The sequence below is a fragment of the Xenopus laevis genome, chromosome 9_10S, assembly GCF_017654675.1.
Source record: "Xenopus laevis strain J_2021 chromosome 9_10S, Xenopus_laevis_v10.1, whole genome shotgun sequence".
Lineage (NCBI taxonomy): Eukaryota > Metazoa > Chordata > Amphibia > Anura > Pipidae > Xenopus > Xenopus laevis.
In genome coordinates, this window is record NC_054388.1 from 61,339,179 (window position 1) to 61,359,605 (window position 20,427).

Consider the following 20,427-nt stretch of genomic DNA (forward strand, 5'->3'; position numbering starts at 1 on the left):
GTAGAAGTAAATGGTTGTGTCAAGTAGCTGAATGGGGATGGGAGTCTGGGTCAGTCAGATGTCCAAAGGTCCCTGAGCCTGAGCAGTTTGCAGCTAATTTCAGTGAATTCTTTTTAGACAAATGATTCAGGCTTATACTGTGGCTTTTTCATTGCACAAGGTCCCATAGACTTAAACAGTAAAGCTATTGAAAAATGTTGGTGGCCATACAGGGGCCAATAAAAGCTACCAATTTGGTCCATTTAGACAATGGCAATGGTAATTTTCTCTGCTGGCATATATACAGCTGTGCTTGTCATTATGAACATATTGAGAAAAAGGAAGGCAAATAATTGTTTTTCTCCACTTACATAGAAATGTCAGCTGAAAAATGCCATTAGCGTTATACAAGGGCTGCATACAGCTTAGTGTTTTTACCTGGTTTAGACACAAGCGAGCATAGCATGCTATGTATTTCTAAGCTTGAGAGCTGCTGGTGTTTAACTGCATGTACAGGTGGCCTGGACTCCATTTGTAATGGCATGTAGCCCTCTGGTTAAGTGTGCAGCAGAACACAATTAAATATTGAGTTACTTTTGCTTCATTACCACTTTCATATCTTATTGTTTTGCTCTTCTACCCTTAAAAGTAATACTGTATTCTATTTATTTTTCCTTGAAATCACAGCATTTAGCCCTGAGAAGTCTTGGCTAAATTATATGTTTGATTGAACCCAGAGATTGATAATTATACGGTAGCCTTATTAAATACGCTTAGTGGCTGCTTTTAATTGAAAGCCACAAAAGAGCACGCATAAATGGTGTAAGTACCAGCCGTAGCCGTTCCCAGACGAGACCAGGGGCTATTCTTGCTCTGCCGGAGCATCTGCAAACTAAAGCATATGTTTGATGTTAGCCTGGGTGTACGCAATGTGTCCTATTTATTTAAGGCTTCCTTTCAAGGCACAACTGGCAAGTTTGTTACTTAAGGGTACATGTCGACTTGATTTATCATAGAGTGGGATTTGGATACTCCTGAACAGCAAAAAGGCAACATTTTGGGGGTAAGATGCGGCTGCTATGTGAGCAGTGAACTGTCACTTTTATTTATGTTGCTCTGGGAAATCGCAAAAGAGGCACCAGAGGAATTTCAATAAATTAGAATATATTGTGTTTAAAGAAGTGTTCAATGCTTCTATATAAACATGTCTTTCTTACAGATCTTTCCTCTGCATTAATAATTACGGTATAACTGGAAACTTTCCACGATAAAAGCAGCTGGATATGTTCAGAGAACACTGATTTATTCTTTTGCAATAATTCTGTGTTTTTTTTTTCAAAAAGCGAAACAGTGCTACTGAAAATATAAATATAAAATATATCCCATAAAACAGTCCTGTTTTTGATTAATAAAGATGAATAAAGCCTTTTATGAAAAAAAAAACATTTTTTATGATATGTGCCATTAGATAATTCCATATTGAAATTTGAAGTACCAAATGGTCAATAAATAGACAGAGCTGTCTTTTACTCCAGCACTTATCTTTGTGTGCTTTAAACTCACTAAATCAGTTTTTGCAGTTTAACTTGGGCTTGAGTCTAAAGGTGGCCATACACAGGCAGATTAAAGCTGCCAATATCTCTTATATGTAATCTGATCATTCGGATTAACCGGATATCGCCCTGCCATTGGTGGGCATATCGGGGAAAGATTATCTTATTTGGCGACCTCACCAAGCAAGCAGATCTTATCGTGTATGGCCACTTTAAAGCTAGCCATATATGCCCAGATTTGGTCAGCAACATGACCAATTTTGGCCATTTGGGCATGTATAGCAAGTCAACAGACTGTTTCAACAAAAATTCCTGTGATTTTGGCGGATCGAGGATTATGTGTTATAATAGAAAATTTTCATCACAGATCCTCTTTACTTCATGTTTCAATTGCTTAAGTGATTGGCCCAATAGAATAAAAACAATGAAAAAGTGACCGCACATGTATACAACCACTTGTACGATATCCATCAATTTGGCCCGCAGTTTGATTAGTTGAGTACCGTAAATCCATCTAAGGCCACCCTAAAGGTGGCCATGCACTGCCAGATTAAAGCTGGCCCCTTGAGATGAGTCTGCAGTTTATCTGCTCATGTATGGTCCCTTTGCCTTACTGATATATATCTGCCCAAGAATGTTGCAAGTTTAAAAATCCTGTTTGGTGGGGACCACATTGATTCGTTGATATGCTCCTCTCCCAATGGACGAACAGAGGTTGCCTATTATGATCCGTGTCTGCCAAGGTTACAAGCGATTTGATCAATCCAATTTGGCCGGCAATATTGGGGGCCAAATTGGTCAAAGATCCACTCGTTTAGCAAAATTGCTCTTAATCTTTTCACATTACCTCCTCAGGCTGCATTTATTGGTTACAATCCTTAGGTGTGAGAAATTACCCTTACTGTGCAGGCAGTATCAGTAAAAACATTTAATTTAAGACCATTTGCCTCAGCAATATACCCCATTGATTTCATAAGCTGATAGTAAAGTAAATCTTGTTTGAGTGAGAAGGCACTTTTCTTTACCTCCTATCATAGGGTAGGCAGATTTGTAGAGCCTACATCCACTGATGCTCCCTAATTGAGTTACGGATAACACGTGTCTACATGCCTTTCTTTGCTTGTTTCTCATGAATGTAATTATGGGGTGAACACGCTCCATTTTGAAGTACAGATATGGGACCTTTTATCCAGAATGCTTGGGACCTGGGGTTTTCCGAATAAAGGATCTTTCATTAATTTGGATCTTGATACCTTATATATACTAGACAAGCAGGTAACATTACATAAACCCAATAGGCTGGTTTTGCTTCCAATAAGGATTAATTCTATCTTAGTTGGGATCAAGTACAAGCTACTGTTTTATTATTATATAGAAAAGGGAAATCATTTTTCATTATAACGGAGCCTATGGGAGATATCTATTCTTTAATTTGGAGCTTTCTGTATAATAGGTTTCCGGATAACAGATCCCATACCTGTACAGACACCTGTGACTAATTTTATTCATGCAGGACAAGGTACATAGTGCAAGAAACATGGCCCATTATTACGTAAAATCCTTCACTGAATTGTCTGTACTATATAAGAATAATAATTTGAACAGTATAACCGTCATGGCTGGATGAGCATTACTTGTCTGCTACCATAAAGACCAGCTAAGGCTTGTGTATAAGGGTGTTATTTTGATGAATTGCTCACATTTACATGGAATTTGCATATACATGAAATGCCTGGAACTTTTAATATAGAAATTCTGCTTTTCTCTGCTTCCTTTCTAAGCTGTTAGCACCTGGTCCCTCTCCAATATCTCTGTGCCATTGCAGGCATATGGGTTTCATTAGCTTGTAACAAACCAAACCTTGACTGTTCCGCAGCAGGTCGCTGGCATAGCAGCAGTGGCACTAACATACAGATGATAAGTGAATCTCCTGCTGTACCTGTAACAATTTAATTGTGTAAGTCAGCCCAGTCAGGCATCCTTGCTCATGACTTGAAGACATGAAATTCATTGTCATTATTGTCCCTGTCATTTTGTATCATTATGTCTTGACTGCAGAATTTTCCTCACTCCACTGCTTTTTTTACCTCCAGGAATGAGAGATTATGGCTGAGGTTGGGGTATCGGCAGGCCTATGAACCACATTCACCTCAAGGGAGCCACTTATTAGACATTCTTTTACTCTTTGACAGGCTGGATTTGACTATTTGTTCACCATTAAACCATTAGCCCAGTGATGCGTATTCCATGTAAAAGTTGTATTTTAATATTTTAGCACATTTTTTTTTTACATCGAAAGTGAATATTTGCCATTTTCAGTAAGCACAGTAACGTTTTTAAGAACAATTTTTTGAATCATGAAAAAGTCCACTATATTGCACTATTCAGCCAATCACATAATAGGACAGATCAAGGTGAGCATTGTCATGTTCCCATACACAATCCTGTAACCCTCCAGCCTAATCAGGCATAACCAGATCATTCAGTCCAGCCTAGTTTGGGCAAAGATCTGATCGTACGAATCAAGAATTCGTACGATTTTCGGACTGTGTGTGGAGAGTCTCGACATTTTTCGTCCGCCGGAGATCGGTCGTTTGGTCGATCGGTCAGGTTAAAAGATTTCTGTCGGCTGCGGGTAATATCTCTGCATTATATTGCTGATCGTACGATTTTCAGAGGGAGACTGTCACCAGCTTTGGTCAGATATAACTTTTGTACGATTGCTGTAAGGGGCAGAAACTCGGCTGATCTGTTCTTTTGTACTTTATTTGATTGGATTGGTTAGTGGCAGGTCGGGAGATGGGAAAGTCCAATCGTACGTTGATTTGTACGATCGGATCTTTGCGTCTGTGGCCAGCTCAACTTTGAAATTCATTGATTAAATGCAGTTTAGTATGCAAAATGCAAGTTTTTTGAACTTTGTCCTTCACCTTGACATCTTGCTGCAGGTCTCTGTGCTTCAGGAGTGGAGACGACTATATCCCTAGCATGAATAGAATGCTACCTGTCATGGCGTTACTATTCCTGAAAATGCCTTTACTTTTAAAGGCTCAGAGTTCAGACCTTTTTGTCCAGACTTTTTATAAATCGCAGGGCTTTACAAAGACTATTAACCCAGTTCATATTCCCACTAGGGAGAGACACACAATCAAAATGTTTTTTTTTTTAATGTTTTGTGTCCCTTTAAAATGTAGTACTTTAGTGAATAAGATAAAAACATTGTATCGCTAAAAGCAGTTGCATATACATGTTAGTACAAAAAATGGAAACTGTGGGCAAGTAAAAGCAGTGAAGACAGTGAGTGTAATGGACAGTACTGGTGTGGAACAAAAGGAGCACTGGCACATTATGTAGAAGGAGGATAGATCATATTCTGTATCCTTTTGTTTGCTTTATTCCATCCAGTGTAATATATTTTTCCTTTTGCTAATTTTTGGCCCTTTGTGTGCTCTATACACAGGGTCACTTTTGTTTCCCTAGCATGTGAGGTTTCACAAGATCCCTTTGTGTGCACACAGTTCCCAGAAATTCTATGGGATTAGTGGTCTGTAGGCTGAGACCCCTTAGTCAATTATCTGGGTCCCCTCTAGGGATGGGAAATCGCACAGTTTGGGATTGTGATGGCCAATGGCATGTTGGGAAAAACCTGAAGCCACAGCATCACATTAGCAATTTAATGAGATGCTGTTGCTCCATGTTTTTCCGAGCACCCATGTTTTTTTCCAGCATGGGACAGCATTACATATAGGATGGTCCTGACACTTGACAAGTGCTATATTTCTAAAAGCATTTTTAAGCATAAAGCAAATCCAATCTTGTAGAATAACTCACCAAAGTGGAGATGTGGCCCAGGTGCTCCAGCCCCAGGTCCTCAGTTTAAGGGAGTGGACAATCCATATGCAAGGAATAAATGTTGGTGCAGGGCACACTGGTAACTCAAGTATAGATCATACCAAAGTTTTGTAGATAAAAAGTGGATACTTTATTTATACAATCATCTCTTGCCTGACGTGTTTCGTGTCACAAGGGACACTTAATCCTAGGCTAAGTGCTATATTTCTGTCATTACTTGTCTTCTGAAACTAAATTAGGGCAGCATGAAAGGCATTTTATGAGCATCCTCTGAGTGTTCACCCAGATGCACATTTATTTTAAAAATAAAAAATCAACCTAACTTCCAGCAATGATTTGGCTTAAATTACTAAAAAAAATACGAATGAAAATTGTGTGTGTGAGGAATGTCGCAACAAAATTATGCGACAGTTCGAATTTTGTGACTTTTTAGAATTGTCACCTGAAAACCACGAATTGTTTAGATTTTCAAATGAAAACCAGCATCAGAAAGCCCAAAACCCTCGAAAATCATAAAGGCAAAAAACATCTTAAAAACATCAATTATAAAAGGGACATCTGCCATTAACTTTTACATGACTTCGACAGGTTTTACCTGTAGTATTTTCGGGTTCGGATTTTAGCAGCTTTGTAGCTTAATAAATGTAGAAAAATTCAAGTTTTGCATTTAAAAATTAGGATTTTCCTCCTTAAAAAGTAAAATTTTAAGCTTAATAAATAATGTGGGGGACCCTGCCCTTAGGCTGGCATCAGCTGACCCACTAAGTGCCCCTATAGGCAACATGGTAATGTTAATGAGGACCTACACCAGTTCAGAGGAACACCATGGCTAGTGCAAAGAGTTCTCTCTGCACTTGAAGAGCTGAATTTCCAGTTCAGCTGGCTCTTAAAGTTACCAGGAGTGGTTGAGTTTCTTAACTCGCCTAATGGCATCAGCACCCCTGCATGGACACTACTCAGAGAGGAAATGTTTCAGCCCAAGGAATGCTTGCTAAAGAACATTAAAGCTCCATACACGCCCCGTTTTATTGTTTGTATGCAGTGCTATTTGTGTATGGGGATATACAAGGAGCTATTCACATATTTGACTTGTCTTTTCAGCATTGGGCGGCAAAATCCTGCACAGTGTTGGTGAGCAATCCTCTGTAATCCCCATCCACCCAGCCTGTTCTTTGCATTTTCTGCTGGTGTTGTGTCACACCCATCTCCCTTTTAACCCTTTCACAGCTGAAGGTTTATTAGGCACCTTTACTTTTCCTATTACTGACATTCCAGCTCCCCTCATCAATTATGGCACTTGTGCAAAAATACGTATGTGATCAAATCTTCTACTATATCTTTCTGATGGAGTAGCAGTCCAGGGCTGAAGTTCCCAGACTGCGGAGTCCACCACCCTAGGGCCTGCTTCAATATGGCCGAAATCAGCCCCTATGCTGACATTAGCATCCCATCCTGCCTGCACCTGAAACAATTGTGTTGGTCTGGGTGCAGGCTCACGAGTTTGGTTTCAGCAAAGAAACATTCTCACACAAAAATCAGCAGTGTGTGTCTGCACCTGGACTGGCACATTTGTGACAACTTGTTTTTGTAGATATAGTCAGGCTGAAGATGGATATGAGATAACTTGCTGTTTGCTGTTCTTGATAAAGATAGGTGGCAGATTGATCCATTCAGGGCTGCCATCAGAAATAATGGTGTCCCATACAAAAAATGTCTGGGATCCCCCTACCACCACAGGCCTTGTCCCAGACCCCATGCACCCCCACACCACAGTAAAAAACCCATTGGTGGCCAGGGTCCCCCCTACAAGTTAAAAAACTGGTAAAAAAACAATTGGTGGTCAGGGCCTGCCCATAACAGTTAAAAATATCTCCATTGGTGGCCAGCCCCCCCCCCCCCCAATTACAAGTTTAAAAAACCATTGGTAGTCAGGGGCTTCACAGAAAATTTAAAAAAGCACTGGTGGCTAGGGCCCCCTTACAAGTTATTAAAACCTTTGGTGGTCATGGGCCCCATAGAAAGTTTAAAAAACAAAACATTAGTGGCCAGGGCCCATACAGGATTAAAATACAACTGGTAGCCAGGTGTTTAAAACCCTCCTCAAAAACTCCTTTTGTGACTTTACACCAGTCTTTACACAGCTTTGGCTCAGTTCATGGCTTCTTCTTCATTCGCAGATTTGGGTCTTCTGATCTTCAGCAATGTCCTGCACGCTCTTAAGGGGGGGCCCTGCTAATCTGGAAAGTGTGTTTAAACTTAAATTCTGCTGGGCCCCACAATGCCCCCCTGATGGCGGCTCTGAATACATTATGAGATAGGTAAAGGGCTAGGGTGGATGGACTGTTTGTCTTCAAAGGAAGGGCATGTACCTAAAAAGTCTGAAAACACCTATGCCTTCACATCATTTTAATATGGATCTGTACAATGTCAGTGACCCTAGAAATCAGCCTGTGCAATTGAAGAATTAACCAGCTCTTAAAGCATGGAGACAAAAAAATGAAAAAAAATGAGAAAAGTAAAAATATAGTGTAGATTGTTTGATTTATTGACTTGTAAACATATATCTATGTGATTTGTACAATCACCCTTTATAGTTCATGCAGAATTAATTTGTATCTGCATGAACTATAGAGTGTGATGGGACAAATCGCCTAAATACAGTATATGATTACATGTGAGTAAACCAACCACACTGCAGTATATTTTATTTTTTTATTTTTTCTTCTCGCTTTCTTTTTCTTCTGTTTTTTTCCTTTTTTTATTTCTATGATTTATTCTTCGATTGCATTGATGTGAGGTTTCTGGAGGAGAACTTCATCTACTGGCTTAGTATTAAAAAAAATATATATCTGGGACTCTTGCTATTCGTTAATATTAAGACAAACCAGCCAGTGATACAACATACTGGGAGATAAATTGGAAAATATTGTAATAGATTTACTAACATAGGTGCTAAATTTCCTAAGTGCAGTTACCCATAGCAACTAATTTATTGTTCTAGTTATGCAGATTGTCATCTCTTCTGGAGCAGGGGTTTATGAAAATAAGTGATAATTTCCTGTATTGTGCTGTTCTATCAACAGTATAATTATATTATTGAGGATTCCTTGGCTGGATAAACTTTTACACTTCACGGCACAAGAAATGTGAATGTGTGTGAGTGTGTATTTCCCCTTTACTGTTCTTAGCTTATGATAGCATCACCATGTAAGTAATGTCTGCCTCCTTCAGCAAACACACATAATATTATTTCAATGAATTCCTAGAATTCACATAGATATCTGAAATTCTTTCCCCTATTTCCGTTAAGTATAAGAAAAATGACTTAATCATGGTAAATAGCTGAAAATCGCTTCTCATTATTGATTTGGCTTGGTCCCAATGAGGTGGTGAGGGGAGTGGACATCAGAACCACTAAAAAAATTGATCTCTTCTTTGCCCTTTTGCCATAGACAGATTACTTTTGTACCGGTTCAAAGCAGCGCAGACAGATCATAAGCGAGACATTTTACATAATCAATTTGTTTTAAGCATTTGGTATGCCGGCTGCATAAATCAACAACAATATCCATTACAATTCCATCCCCTTTTTCCCCGAATCATCATGATGGAACTGATGTTAGCACACTGAGATTTGAGTAATAACGGCACCATCGAGTAATCAGAAATTAATTATTCCGAGCACATAGGCCCCCGGTCCCAGAAATGTGGAGTCATTTCTCTAAGCCAAGCCTGGGAGTCTTAACTGGAGAGAGAATAATAAGTACAGAGTCTCTTCTGATGCCTGTATTTCAGGAGATTAATCTTCCTTTACCTCGGCCCTCCTTTATAAAAACCATTTAGATGCGTGAAAAGAGATTTCATGATGTCAAAACATATACTTCACCTGTAAAATGCTCTTGTCACTTGCTTGTTTGCCTGTAATATTCTGTCATTGTCCTAGAAACAAATGGAATATTGTGGCTCTGATATCTGCCGTTATTAATGGAGCACAAGCAGGCAGCCTTTAAAGGGAAAATGTACTTTTTCTTTATAAATCTGGCTTGTCCTCCATTTATTTTTACATAATGGGGCGCTACCATCTGAAAACTTGCTTGTTTATTATTTGTATGTACAGATTTTTTTTTATATTGTTGACAATTAATGGTTTAAACCACTCTGATATTGTTTCATTTGCCTTTTACCCTGAGGGAATTCAACCCCCCATTTTGCCCTAAGATGACCTTTGCAGTGCAAACACCCCTCCCATGCTTTCCTTTTTTTGGGTTCCTACAGGGACATTAAGGGGCCAAAACGCTAGTGCATAGGGCTCTCCGTTTGACGTAATGTCGCACTTAAAGTTACCCAGGTCATCTTTTTGCTGCCCATGGTAACCTGTGGGGCTGTGGTGCCCCTTACTGTAAATGATGTCTACATGCGATTCTTAAAGGAGAACTAAATCCTAAAAATGCCATGTTTTACATACTGAACTTATTGCACCAGCCTAAAGTTTTAGCATCTCACTAGTAGCAATGATCCAGGACTTAATTGTAATCAATATCCTCATAAGTATCAATTTAAGGCTGAATAATGAGGAAATTGGAAGTAGATTATAGTTACTCTATAATAATAATTACATTCAATTAATATACAGATTATTCCTGTTGCGTACAAGTTAAAATGTTTTCTTTGAGGCAGAAGTCCTGGTTTTTTTTATTGCAGTGACTATGCTAACAGCTCTCATATCTGCATATATATTTTATAATCGCATAAAGGGCCGCTGCATTTCCTGCTGTTTGTGGTTCTGCAATTGAGCAGCGTCTTCTATGATGAAATAATTGTTTAGTACAAAAATAACCATACATACAGTAACTATAATGCCATTTGAATTGCTGTGAAATAATGCCATTTGTTCAGTAAATAAAGCTATAAAATTGTACCACTCACACCAGGTGCCCTTAGCTTTGCTTATTGTAAACGGACGTGGTGGTTGAGATTTGTTGCTCCAATGTACAGCAAGCTAATTCTGTGATGTGGAAAAAACAATGCAACTTTAAATAATCCCAGTGAGATCCAGCCAGCCATCATGTATATTCAGTGTGACAGGGACAGATGTGACAGATCGGATCTGACACACTTCCATAGCACAAGTCAGTGGCTGGAGGTGACTCTTGTCCTTCCTTTGATTCTGCCCCTCTGCTGCAGGACAACACAACGACGCACGGATGAACCTTGCCATCGCCCTCACTGCTGCCAGGTACGGTGCTGCCACAGCCAATTACACTGAAGTGGTACGCTTGCTGAGGAAGATTGATCCAGAAAGCGGCAAGGAACTCGTCTGTGGCGCACGGTGCAGAGATATTCTAACAGGTATGGGACTTGTAGCCTGACAGACATATGTGACTCTGCTGTTTGGAATGGTTAACACTTTATGGGCACCAAACCTCAGCTTAGTATATAGAAGTAAATGCATGTTTAATAATGAAACCTACAGTGAATTTATATGATGGGAACAACAGGGCTTTATTAGTGGTGGGGTCCAGAGTAAAATACCCTGTATAGGTGGCAAACTATTTATAATTCATCCTACAGCTATCCAGCTGTTATTGATTACTAACTCCCTGCATATCTAGTTGGCCAACTAGCCCATCCACCTAGGTGACCCCCACAACCATGGTCAAAAACAATAGCAGCTGTGCCATTACCTGGTTACTGCTGCCAGCACCACTTACCTGGTCTACATCACTTCCTGTCTGATGCTGGTTGTGCTATAAAGTAGATATGAAAGGAGGGTCATCTAGTTGGGTGATTTTCCCAAAAATATCACCCAAACCATGCCTTTCTGCTTTTACTGCAGCTTCATTAAGGATGTAAAGAAATGTTTGTTCCCAAAACTGAAACAAAAATTAGTTAAAAAAACAAAAAAACAAGACAAGAAAGCCTGACACGTTTAGTGTCTGGGGCACTTACTCATAAGCTGGTAGGCTTATTTGGAGCCTTTTTTGGAGGGGAATACTCAGGGAATTTAAATAGTGTGAATCTCAAAAATCTTAGTGGATAAGAATTATTGTTAAACTGAAACAATATTGTTCAATAAGTTAACAGGATAAAGAAGACATTATAGGGATTATTGTAGCAATTAATTTTTGCAATAATTATTGGTACTAGTTATTTAAAGAAACATGTTACATCAAAATCACTATTGAAGCAGAAGGGTTTGTAAAATAACTATCCACTTTTTTTCTAGGTGGATTAGTATCCCACTTGCTGCTCATTTTATTCCTATAACCACCAGTAGCAATTCCTCATTGATTATGAGTATCAGTGGTTTATATGATCTATAACTTCACCCCTGCAAGTCAAAATAATACAAAAACTAAAAAAGTTCTAACTGGAACTCCTTATGTTACAGGGCAAGAATTTGATGTCAGAGCAAAATGTGTCATCAATGCAACAGGACCTTTTACTGACTCTGTGCGCAAAATGGATGATCAGGAGGTCAAAAACATCTGTCAGCCTAGTGCTGGGGTGCATATTGTGATGCCTGGATATTACAGGTAGGGAAGAATTCACAGTTGACACAGGTGCATATTACATTCATACACAGCCATTCTAGCTGCAAAAAACACACACACACACACACACACACATCTTTGATTTGCTGCAGAAGGGTAAAAGTTCCTTCCTTACTCCAAACCAACAAACCAGAGCTTTTAATACTTGTGTTAATACCAGCAACACGTCCACGCCCAGTGTAATTATCCACTGTGTGTGCTAGTTCTGTTGAGAGCATTGCACATGTCCCAGCCTTGCCCCTGTTCGTCTGTAACCTAATTATGGGGTAAGGGGAGCCCTAGCCAAATGCTGGACCACAAAATAGAGCTTGCACCCAAAGAGTCTGGAGCCAGATACTGATTAACTCTATGATTAGCTTAACGTCTGACCCTCTCAATACCTAGACTATGGGACAGTGAGACATACTGTATGTGGCTTGTTTCCCTCGGTCATGCATTCTTAGAAAGGCACAATGTACTGACAGCTCCATGGGACACTAGGTGACCATAAAAGGGCAGATAAAAGCTTATTGACTGTGTATAACAAGTATATAGGCAGATATCAAACAGGCAGTTTTTAAAAAAAATTACTTTGTTTGAGGGGCAAATCAGTGCCTACTGTATGAGCTGTGGTTGTCCCCCGGGTCAACAATCAGATCCAGTGTGTGGGTGGCCAAATCAGGCAGAGATCTAATTATTTGGAGACCTCGCCAAATAGGTGAATCTCAACATGTATGCCCATTTCTTAAGCTGGCCATAGACGTGCAGATTTTCCTTCGTATCGGACGAATGATTGTTTAGTACCATCTCCCGACCTGCCACTAACCATTCAGATCAAATAAAGTAGTAAAAGAACAGATCAGACGATGATCTGCCCCTGACAGCAATCGTACAAAAGTGTTTGTCCGACAAAAGCTGGTGACAGTCTCCCACTGATATCGTCAGATCGGCAATACATGTAGTGATATTATCGGTAGCCGATTGTCTGAACGGCCAATCACGATGGCATGAAAAATGTTGGGACACTCCACACACGGCCCTGGAAATCGTACAAATCGGAGATTTGTATGATCAAATCTTTGTTTCTATGGCCAGCTTTAGTCTGGAACATCAGGCTATAAAAATAAATAAATACAGTGGAACCTCAATTTTACATCACCTGATTTTAAGTTTTCCCTCATTTTACATTGTTGTTTTGTGGTCCCACCTATATATTATGCATAATACATTTCCCTGATTTTACATTTTCCTGGTTTTTACACCATTTTTTCTGGTCCCCTGAAAAATGTAAAATGTAATCTGATTGGTTTCCTTTGGTAACTACACTGGTGCAGTTAATCTCCTGATATAAATACTAAATTGCACTAGTTAATGAGGGGGAATCCTATGTTTGTATTATTGTATCACCTTCTAAAGATGTTATTGTATGTGCTTACATACAAGAATAATACTTTAAAATCAATTCCATCGTTTAGCCCAGACAATATGGGACTGCTTGATCCAGCCACTAGTGATGGGCGAGTGATTTTCTTTCTGCCATGGGAGAAGATGACTATTGCCGGAACGACTGACACCCCAACAGAAGTCACACACCACCCCATTCCAACAGATGAAGATATAAATTTCATATTAACAGAAGTGCGAAACTACCTTAGCAGTGATGTGGAAGGTAAGACTGATGTGCCCTTTATTTCTGTATAAGTTTTAGTTATAACATAGTTTTAGAACAGGGGTGCCCAAAAATTAGATCGGGATCTACCAGTAGACCTTTAGCTGGTGATCAATCTCAAGACACTGCAATCACCAGGAATGTCAACATGCCTGATCGGGGCAGATAATAAGCCAGTCAGGAATCATTATATGTGTGGACAGATAGTCTAGGAAGGTGGAACAGAAAAGCAAACAACTGGCTGAGATCTGTGGAAATCAAGGAGATCAATTGCAGCACTAAAGATGCCTCAAGTAGCTCCAGTCTTCTTTACTGCTATCACACAGCTCTTTCTTTTGGCTGCTGCTGTTCTTAGGGACTTACTCACAAGAAATACTGTACATGTAATATAAAATCCATTATACATTATCCCATTTTTTGCGGGAAGGTCCCGATTTTGACAGCTCAACCCGCTGTCCCGGATTGTTACTGAAATGTCCCAGTTTCTCTTTGATCTCCTGCACTAAAAAGCCAGAAAAAGACACAAAGGAGCAGATTCACTAAAGGGCGAAGAGGCCGACGCTAGAGGCAATTTGCCAGAAATCCCATCCGCAGGGACATCACCAATTTACTAACAGTCGTAGACAACAATTCGCTAGCGAAAGAGACCGTTGCTAGCGTACGTTCGCACTCTATCGCCAGGCAACTTTTCGCCACCTTAGACCAGGCGAACTGATAAAACAAAGCTACATCTTCCTCAATCTTATGTCAGTGACATCATATACTGTATGCCGGAAATACGCTAGCGTAATGTGCCATTACCTAGCTTGAAACCGCTAAGCGTTTATGCGGTGGTCAGCTTTTTTTTAAATCCGCAGCAAGGACCACGCCAAAAACGCACATGGAAAGTGCATGTGTGTCCAGGGCCTTATACATTCTCTTTGGTATCTTACATGAAAAGAGTTCAATGACCAAGTGGTAGAAATAGGTTTACAGATATAGATAGTGGGGATATACTCCTTGCTGAAAGATGGGCATGCACGGCTGCCAAATGACCAGATCTTCACCTGATTAGGGTTAAGGCTTATAATGTAGGCCTGTGTAGACCTGTCAGGAAAGGACGGCATTGGCACATCAATGGGATTTTTTAAAGGTGACTATGAAAGATATAAAATAACTTGGTCTGTAGGGGCCAAACCAGCAGCTTGTTGGCCTAACCCAACAGCTTTCCTAACCAATATCTATCAGAAAATTGGACAGACAAGTATTGGACAGGTATGAAAATCACATCGGCTGTGGACCTCAGGGGCACGTTTATCCATTCTTCCCTTAGTGGTTTTAGAGGCCCAGTGCATGGGTAGAGAAATGCTTGTTTTGTGACCTCACCAAGCACAAAGATCTTCAGGTGTATGGTCAGCTTAACTTGGCTGGTACTAAGCCAGATATTAGTTGGGAATGTCTCATACTTGTGCAGTTTGTAGCCAGAAAGGAATTATGCCACAATTATATCAGTTTCAAATTTCAGATTCTTTTTTTACTTTACTCTGCACTCTCTCCACTAGCAGGTAGGTGGGATATATTTGAACCAAAGCTTAAACTATTTTTATGTCATTGCTATTGTCTATGAACTGTATATAGATTAATATTCTTAAAGTGCAGCAGGTTATTTCTTATAATTAATGGAAAAGTTATTTCAAAATATCAGTAAGCAAAGACAAAACTGTAGACTTCTCTTCCAAGGGAATATAGGTTAACAGGTAAAATTGTTTCATTTTGTTTTTGAAATACACGTATTAGTCAGTGTTATGAGAAATTAGTTTGATTGCTTTCTTCAAGTAAAGATGATGTTTCCCTTTTTAGGCAAAACAGTGTCAACAGCTGGAAGGGTTGGTGGAACCTAGTGGCCTTATGATTTTTTATTTCCATGTTACTATGACATCAGCACTGATGTCCCTGGGGCTATTCCCATTCATAGGGAGCGCTGACGGGTCAAAGGAGACACTGATTGAAAGTCCTATTTAGCCGCAGGGTTCCGATCTCATTGAGACCTCAAACACAGCTGTGCCTGTCACTTCAGCTCATGCAAACACGTTGAACCACAAATAGATCTCATGTAATGATCTTTTTGTGATTTAATAACCATTCATAAATTAGAAGTATTTTGGGGCTACTAAAGAAATTAACTTTGTATGCAGCATCTTTCAAAATGTGAACCAGGAAGTGATGATCTATCTATCTATTAATAACTCAACTGATATAATTTAGCAGTGAAACAAATTGGGCAATCATGAAGGTGGAGCCATTGCAGAGGTGCAATCCCAGCTGTATAAAGATTTGAGATGACTGGACTGGACCACTTTATAATGTTTATGCAATATTTTATGAGTATTTTTAGGTCTAGAGTGTGTCAGTAAAAATACCACTCTAAATCAGGTCATCGTCCTATATTTATATATTGGTCATGTGTTCTGGGGCATTTTATTTTATTTTTTATACAGTCATATAATTCTTTGGAGTTTTGTTTATCATTGACTGAGCTTTCAAAGTAGCAACTTCCTTTCAATATATAACATGCCTTATGGAAGCAGTAGTGACACAAAGTTTATTGGATTAACAGAAAATATGCAATATGCATCATAACGAAATTAAACAGTTGCACAAATTTGGGCCCCCCAACAGAGATATTACATCAATACTTAGTTGAGCCTACTTTTGCAAATGTAACAGCCTCCTATAGCCTTTGAGTGTCTGGATTCTGGAATGCGGTATTTTTCACCATTCCGCCATACAAAATCTCTCCAGTTCAATTAAATTTGATCACTGCTGAGCATGGACAACCTGCTTTAAATCATCCCATAGATTTTCGATGATATTCAAGTCAGGGGACTATGACTGCCATTCTAGAATATTGTACTTCTCTCTCTGCATAAATGCCTTTGTAGATTTCCAAGTGTGTTTAGGGTCATTGTCTTGTGGGAATATCCAACCCCTGCTTGAACATTATCCTGAAGAATTTGTTGATTATGGGTTAAATTCTTCTGACCCTCATCTTTAACAAGGGCTCCAGTCCCTGAACTAGCTCCACAGCATGATGGAACCTCCAAACCATTTGACAGTAGGTAGCAGGTATTTTTCTTGGAATGCGCTGTTCTTCTTCTTCCAATGAAAGTGCTTTTTTGTTATGACCAAATAACTACATTTTTGTCTCATCAGTCCAAAATGGCTGTGGCTTGTCTAAATGAGCTTTTGCATACAAGTGATTCTGTTTGTGGCGTGAGTGCAGAAAGGGCTTCTTTCTCAACACCCTGCCATACAGATGTTCTTTCTGCAAATTGGGGTGAATTGTAGAACGATGTACAGATACACCATCTGCAGCAAGATGTTCTTGTGATCTTTGGGTTGTCTATAACCATTCTCACAATCCTCCGCATATGTCGCTCCTGTATTTTTCTTTTCCTGCCAGACCTGGGTTTTACAGCAACTGTGCCTGTGGCATTCCATTTCCTGATTACATTCCTTACAGTTGAAACTGACAGTTTAAACCTCTGAGATAGCTGTTTGTAGCCTTCCCCTAAGCCATGATACTGAACAATCTTTGTTTTCAGACCTTTTGGGAGTTGCGTTGAGTATCCCATGCTGTCACTCTTCAGAGGAGAGTCAAACAGAAGCAAAACTTGCAGTTGGCCACCTTAAATATCTTTTCTCATGATTGGACACCCCTGCCTATGAAGTTCTAGGCTTAACAAGCTAATCCAACCAATTTGGTGTTGCCAGTAATCAGCATTGAGCAGTTACATGCATTCAAATTAGCAAGATTAAAACGGTACCCACATTTTTGCACAGCCAGTTTTTCACATTTGATTTTATATCATACAACTGAATACTGCTTCACTAAAAGTCTTTGTTCAGAAAACACCCCAGTACTCAGATATTCCTGGGAAATGAAAGACATACCACTGTTATCTTTTTTGTTGATTGTTTCTGGGTGAGAGGGGTTCCCAAACTTTTTCATATGACTGTAAAACTGGCACTAAATTTATTCAGAAAGTTGTAATGGGTGGTATTTTATATTAAATTTCCACTGCATTTATCATTTCATATGTTTTGGGGTATTATGCATGGAATTTGCCTTGGTATTCTATGGTATTCTAGAATGTCTCTTTAATAAGTCTCCCCAAATGTAAAAATTACTTTCTACCTATGCCATTAGCTACTGCCTTTGGCAGGTCATGCTGCCATTTATATCAGGCCCCCCCCAAAGTATATAGGCCACATTCCCTGCTGCCTTCTTGACTATATAGGGCTGTGACAGTTCCGGTAGTGTAAAATGGAGGCAAGCTGGGTTAGTAACACCTTTAAAGAATTTAAAAAAGGAAGGAAATAATTATAAACTCAGTTCTTGTTCCTTTTAACAAATAGCAAGGCAAAATAAAAAAGTGCACTTATAGGTGCTCCTTCACAACATACTTGCATCTTATCATTTTAGCTGTTTTTTTTCCATTCCTGCTAAAAGATCCCCACCTAGTCGCATGCTGTTATTCACTTATTCAATTAGCTGTTTTTATAGATTGCCCATTATTAAATGCACAACTGTGCTAGTCATATCAACTCACGACAGACATTCCTTTCCTTTGCCAGACACGGTGCCAAGGCTATCTACTTACACAGACTTGGATACGTTCCAGCTGTTTAATTATAATGTCTCATGAGCAGCTATTCCTTGTTCCATTAGTTTATAAATGGAATATGCTATTTTATATCAGTGATTAGCACTTCATTTAGACCAGCTTAACAGGCTGGCAGAACATCATCTGTTCTTGATTATACCGAGTTATCTTGTGGGTATATTTCATATTCTTTTATATGTGTGTTCTAGCGTGTTAGCTTAATGCCAGAAAGGTTGGTACAACATGCCACAATCGCTAAAAAGAAATTCACAGGTGTGTAAACATAAACATGCAGTTACATCTGTCCAGAATGCTAAATGCTTGGGACACTCACACTTTAAAGGTCAGCTCACACCATTAAAATGCCCTACATGCATCAGGCAACTCAACATTTCTGGGTGTTTGTCTTGAAAACATGATGTTTGTATAAAAATACCTTTACTTTCTTTTAGTAGGGTTGTTTAACCCAAATCACAAGTATACCCAAATGTTGTATTTAACAAGTCAACTAGAATGAGGATTCTCCTATTTCTGTGAAATGTTTCATAATTACATTTCTGATATGAATTTCTTAACTTTCTATATTTCATTTTCTTATGCCTTGACATTTCTATATCCCGAGGTAATAACATGCTTTGGTATCCTATACTTTGGCTATAACATGGTAGGCCTTGGCCAGCTTCTCCTTATAGAAGCACCCAGGCATTATTTTGTTTCTTTGGAAATTATTTTGTAGTTAACCTGGATCCTGGGGAATAACTGTCTTGAAGACGAGGAGCAATTTCATACAGACACAGAGAGGCCTATGTATTAAAGGTTGAATTTTAGTGGTTTTAGATATTTTGGAAACCAAAGTTAAACTCTATTTCTTTAAGATCATAAAAAGAACTGAATATAAAACGTACAAACGGAAAATGCTGAATGATGCACTAAAAAAATCAGAAAACCTCTAAAAATTCAAGTTTTTCAGATAATTACTAGCAAAAAAAGAATCCAAAAAAAACCTCTAAAAATTTGAATTGAGTAAAAATGGTCCAATTGGATCCACTTAGCTCCAATTGACTTCCATGGGGCCTTGACAGCTTTTACTTAGCACAGGTTTGTATTAGTGTTTTTTACGCTTAATAAATCTCAAATTTCTCGAGTTTTAAGGAAATACAGAAAAACCACACATTTTTAGGGTTGTGAAAAAAATTTTGATTGTTAGTAAACAGGCCTCTTAGTATCTTCTATTTGAGATGCTACTTTTACTTCAAAGGGAATCAGTGGACAGGCCAATTACTAGCAAATCTATCTAAAAACTGTATTGCAGCAGCACTTGAATGGATGAAGGCTGGAGATAGGTTTTGTATGCAGGCATATGAAGTTAATGTAACGAAGATAGCATATTACTACAACATCCTACAATGTTTAGGTGGGCATAGACTGGCCAAGCTTACAAGGATAGCTTACTTATAGACTGATGGGCTAAACTGACAGATAGCACACAACTGATCATACATGTAGATGACCACATTCTATTGTTCACTGCTGCTCTGTTTCAGCAGATGTTGAGTGTGAACAGATCAGCTGTGATCCAACAGCTGGTATACCTGCCTAGTTAGGTTGAAATTTGCCAAACATTCCAACCACTTCTAGTCACAAATGGCCGACTCTATGCAAACCAAGGGCAAAACTCATTGTTTTAACTGAAAATTATTAGCACAGCAAACACAATTTTTCGTCAACAGTAAACAAGCAACTTATAGCAGTGTGGCCATTTAACCGAGTTTCAGCAATACAATTCATTAGTCTGCTCTTCTATTTTTATTATTTGGCTATTTGGGTTTGTAACCCATTGGTTTGTAAGTCACAATGTCATACATTGGGATTGGTATGTGATCTGTTATCTGTATACTGTGGTCAACAGTCAGTGACAGTCACCCTGCCAAATATCAATTATTATGTAGTGCTTTGCCACACATCTAATTCTACATGTAATTTTGATTGTGTTGTTTCTCCTGAGTGAGGCCTGGATGATGACTAGGAAAAACATTTATGAAATAGATTTAGAACCTCTAATTTAGATGACTAACGCCACATTCAGCATAAGTAAACTAACCTTTGCTACCCCGGAAAATGGTGTATGTCTCAGGGCTAATGTATAAATTAATTTAGTCATTAGTAAACCTAATTGATTTATTTAACTCCACTTG

The 20,427-nt window shown here is 39.0% G+C and overlaps 1 protein-coding gene across 3 annotated transcripts in view; it reads left to right on the plus strand.

Moving 5' to 3' along the window:
• Positions 1-20,427, plus strand: part of gpd2.S (glycerol-3-phosphate dehydrogenase 2 S homeolog) — a 111,142-nt gene that overhangs the window by 27,846 nt on the left and 62,869 nt on the right. For all 3 annotated transcript variants that reach the window (XM_041577759.1, XM_041577758.1, NM_001092540.1), the window contains 3 exon segments: positions 10,569-10,733; positions 11,776-11,920; positions 13,393-13,586. In XM_041577759.1, coding sequence (XP_041433693.1) covers positions 10,569-10,733; positions 11,776-11,920; positions 13,393-13,586 — 504 coding nt within the window.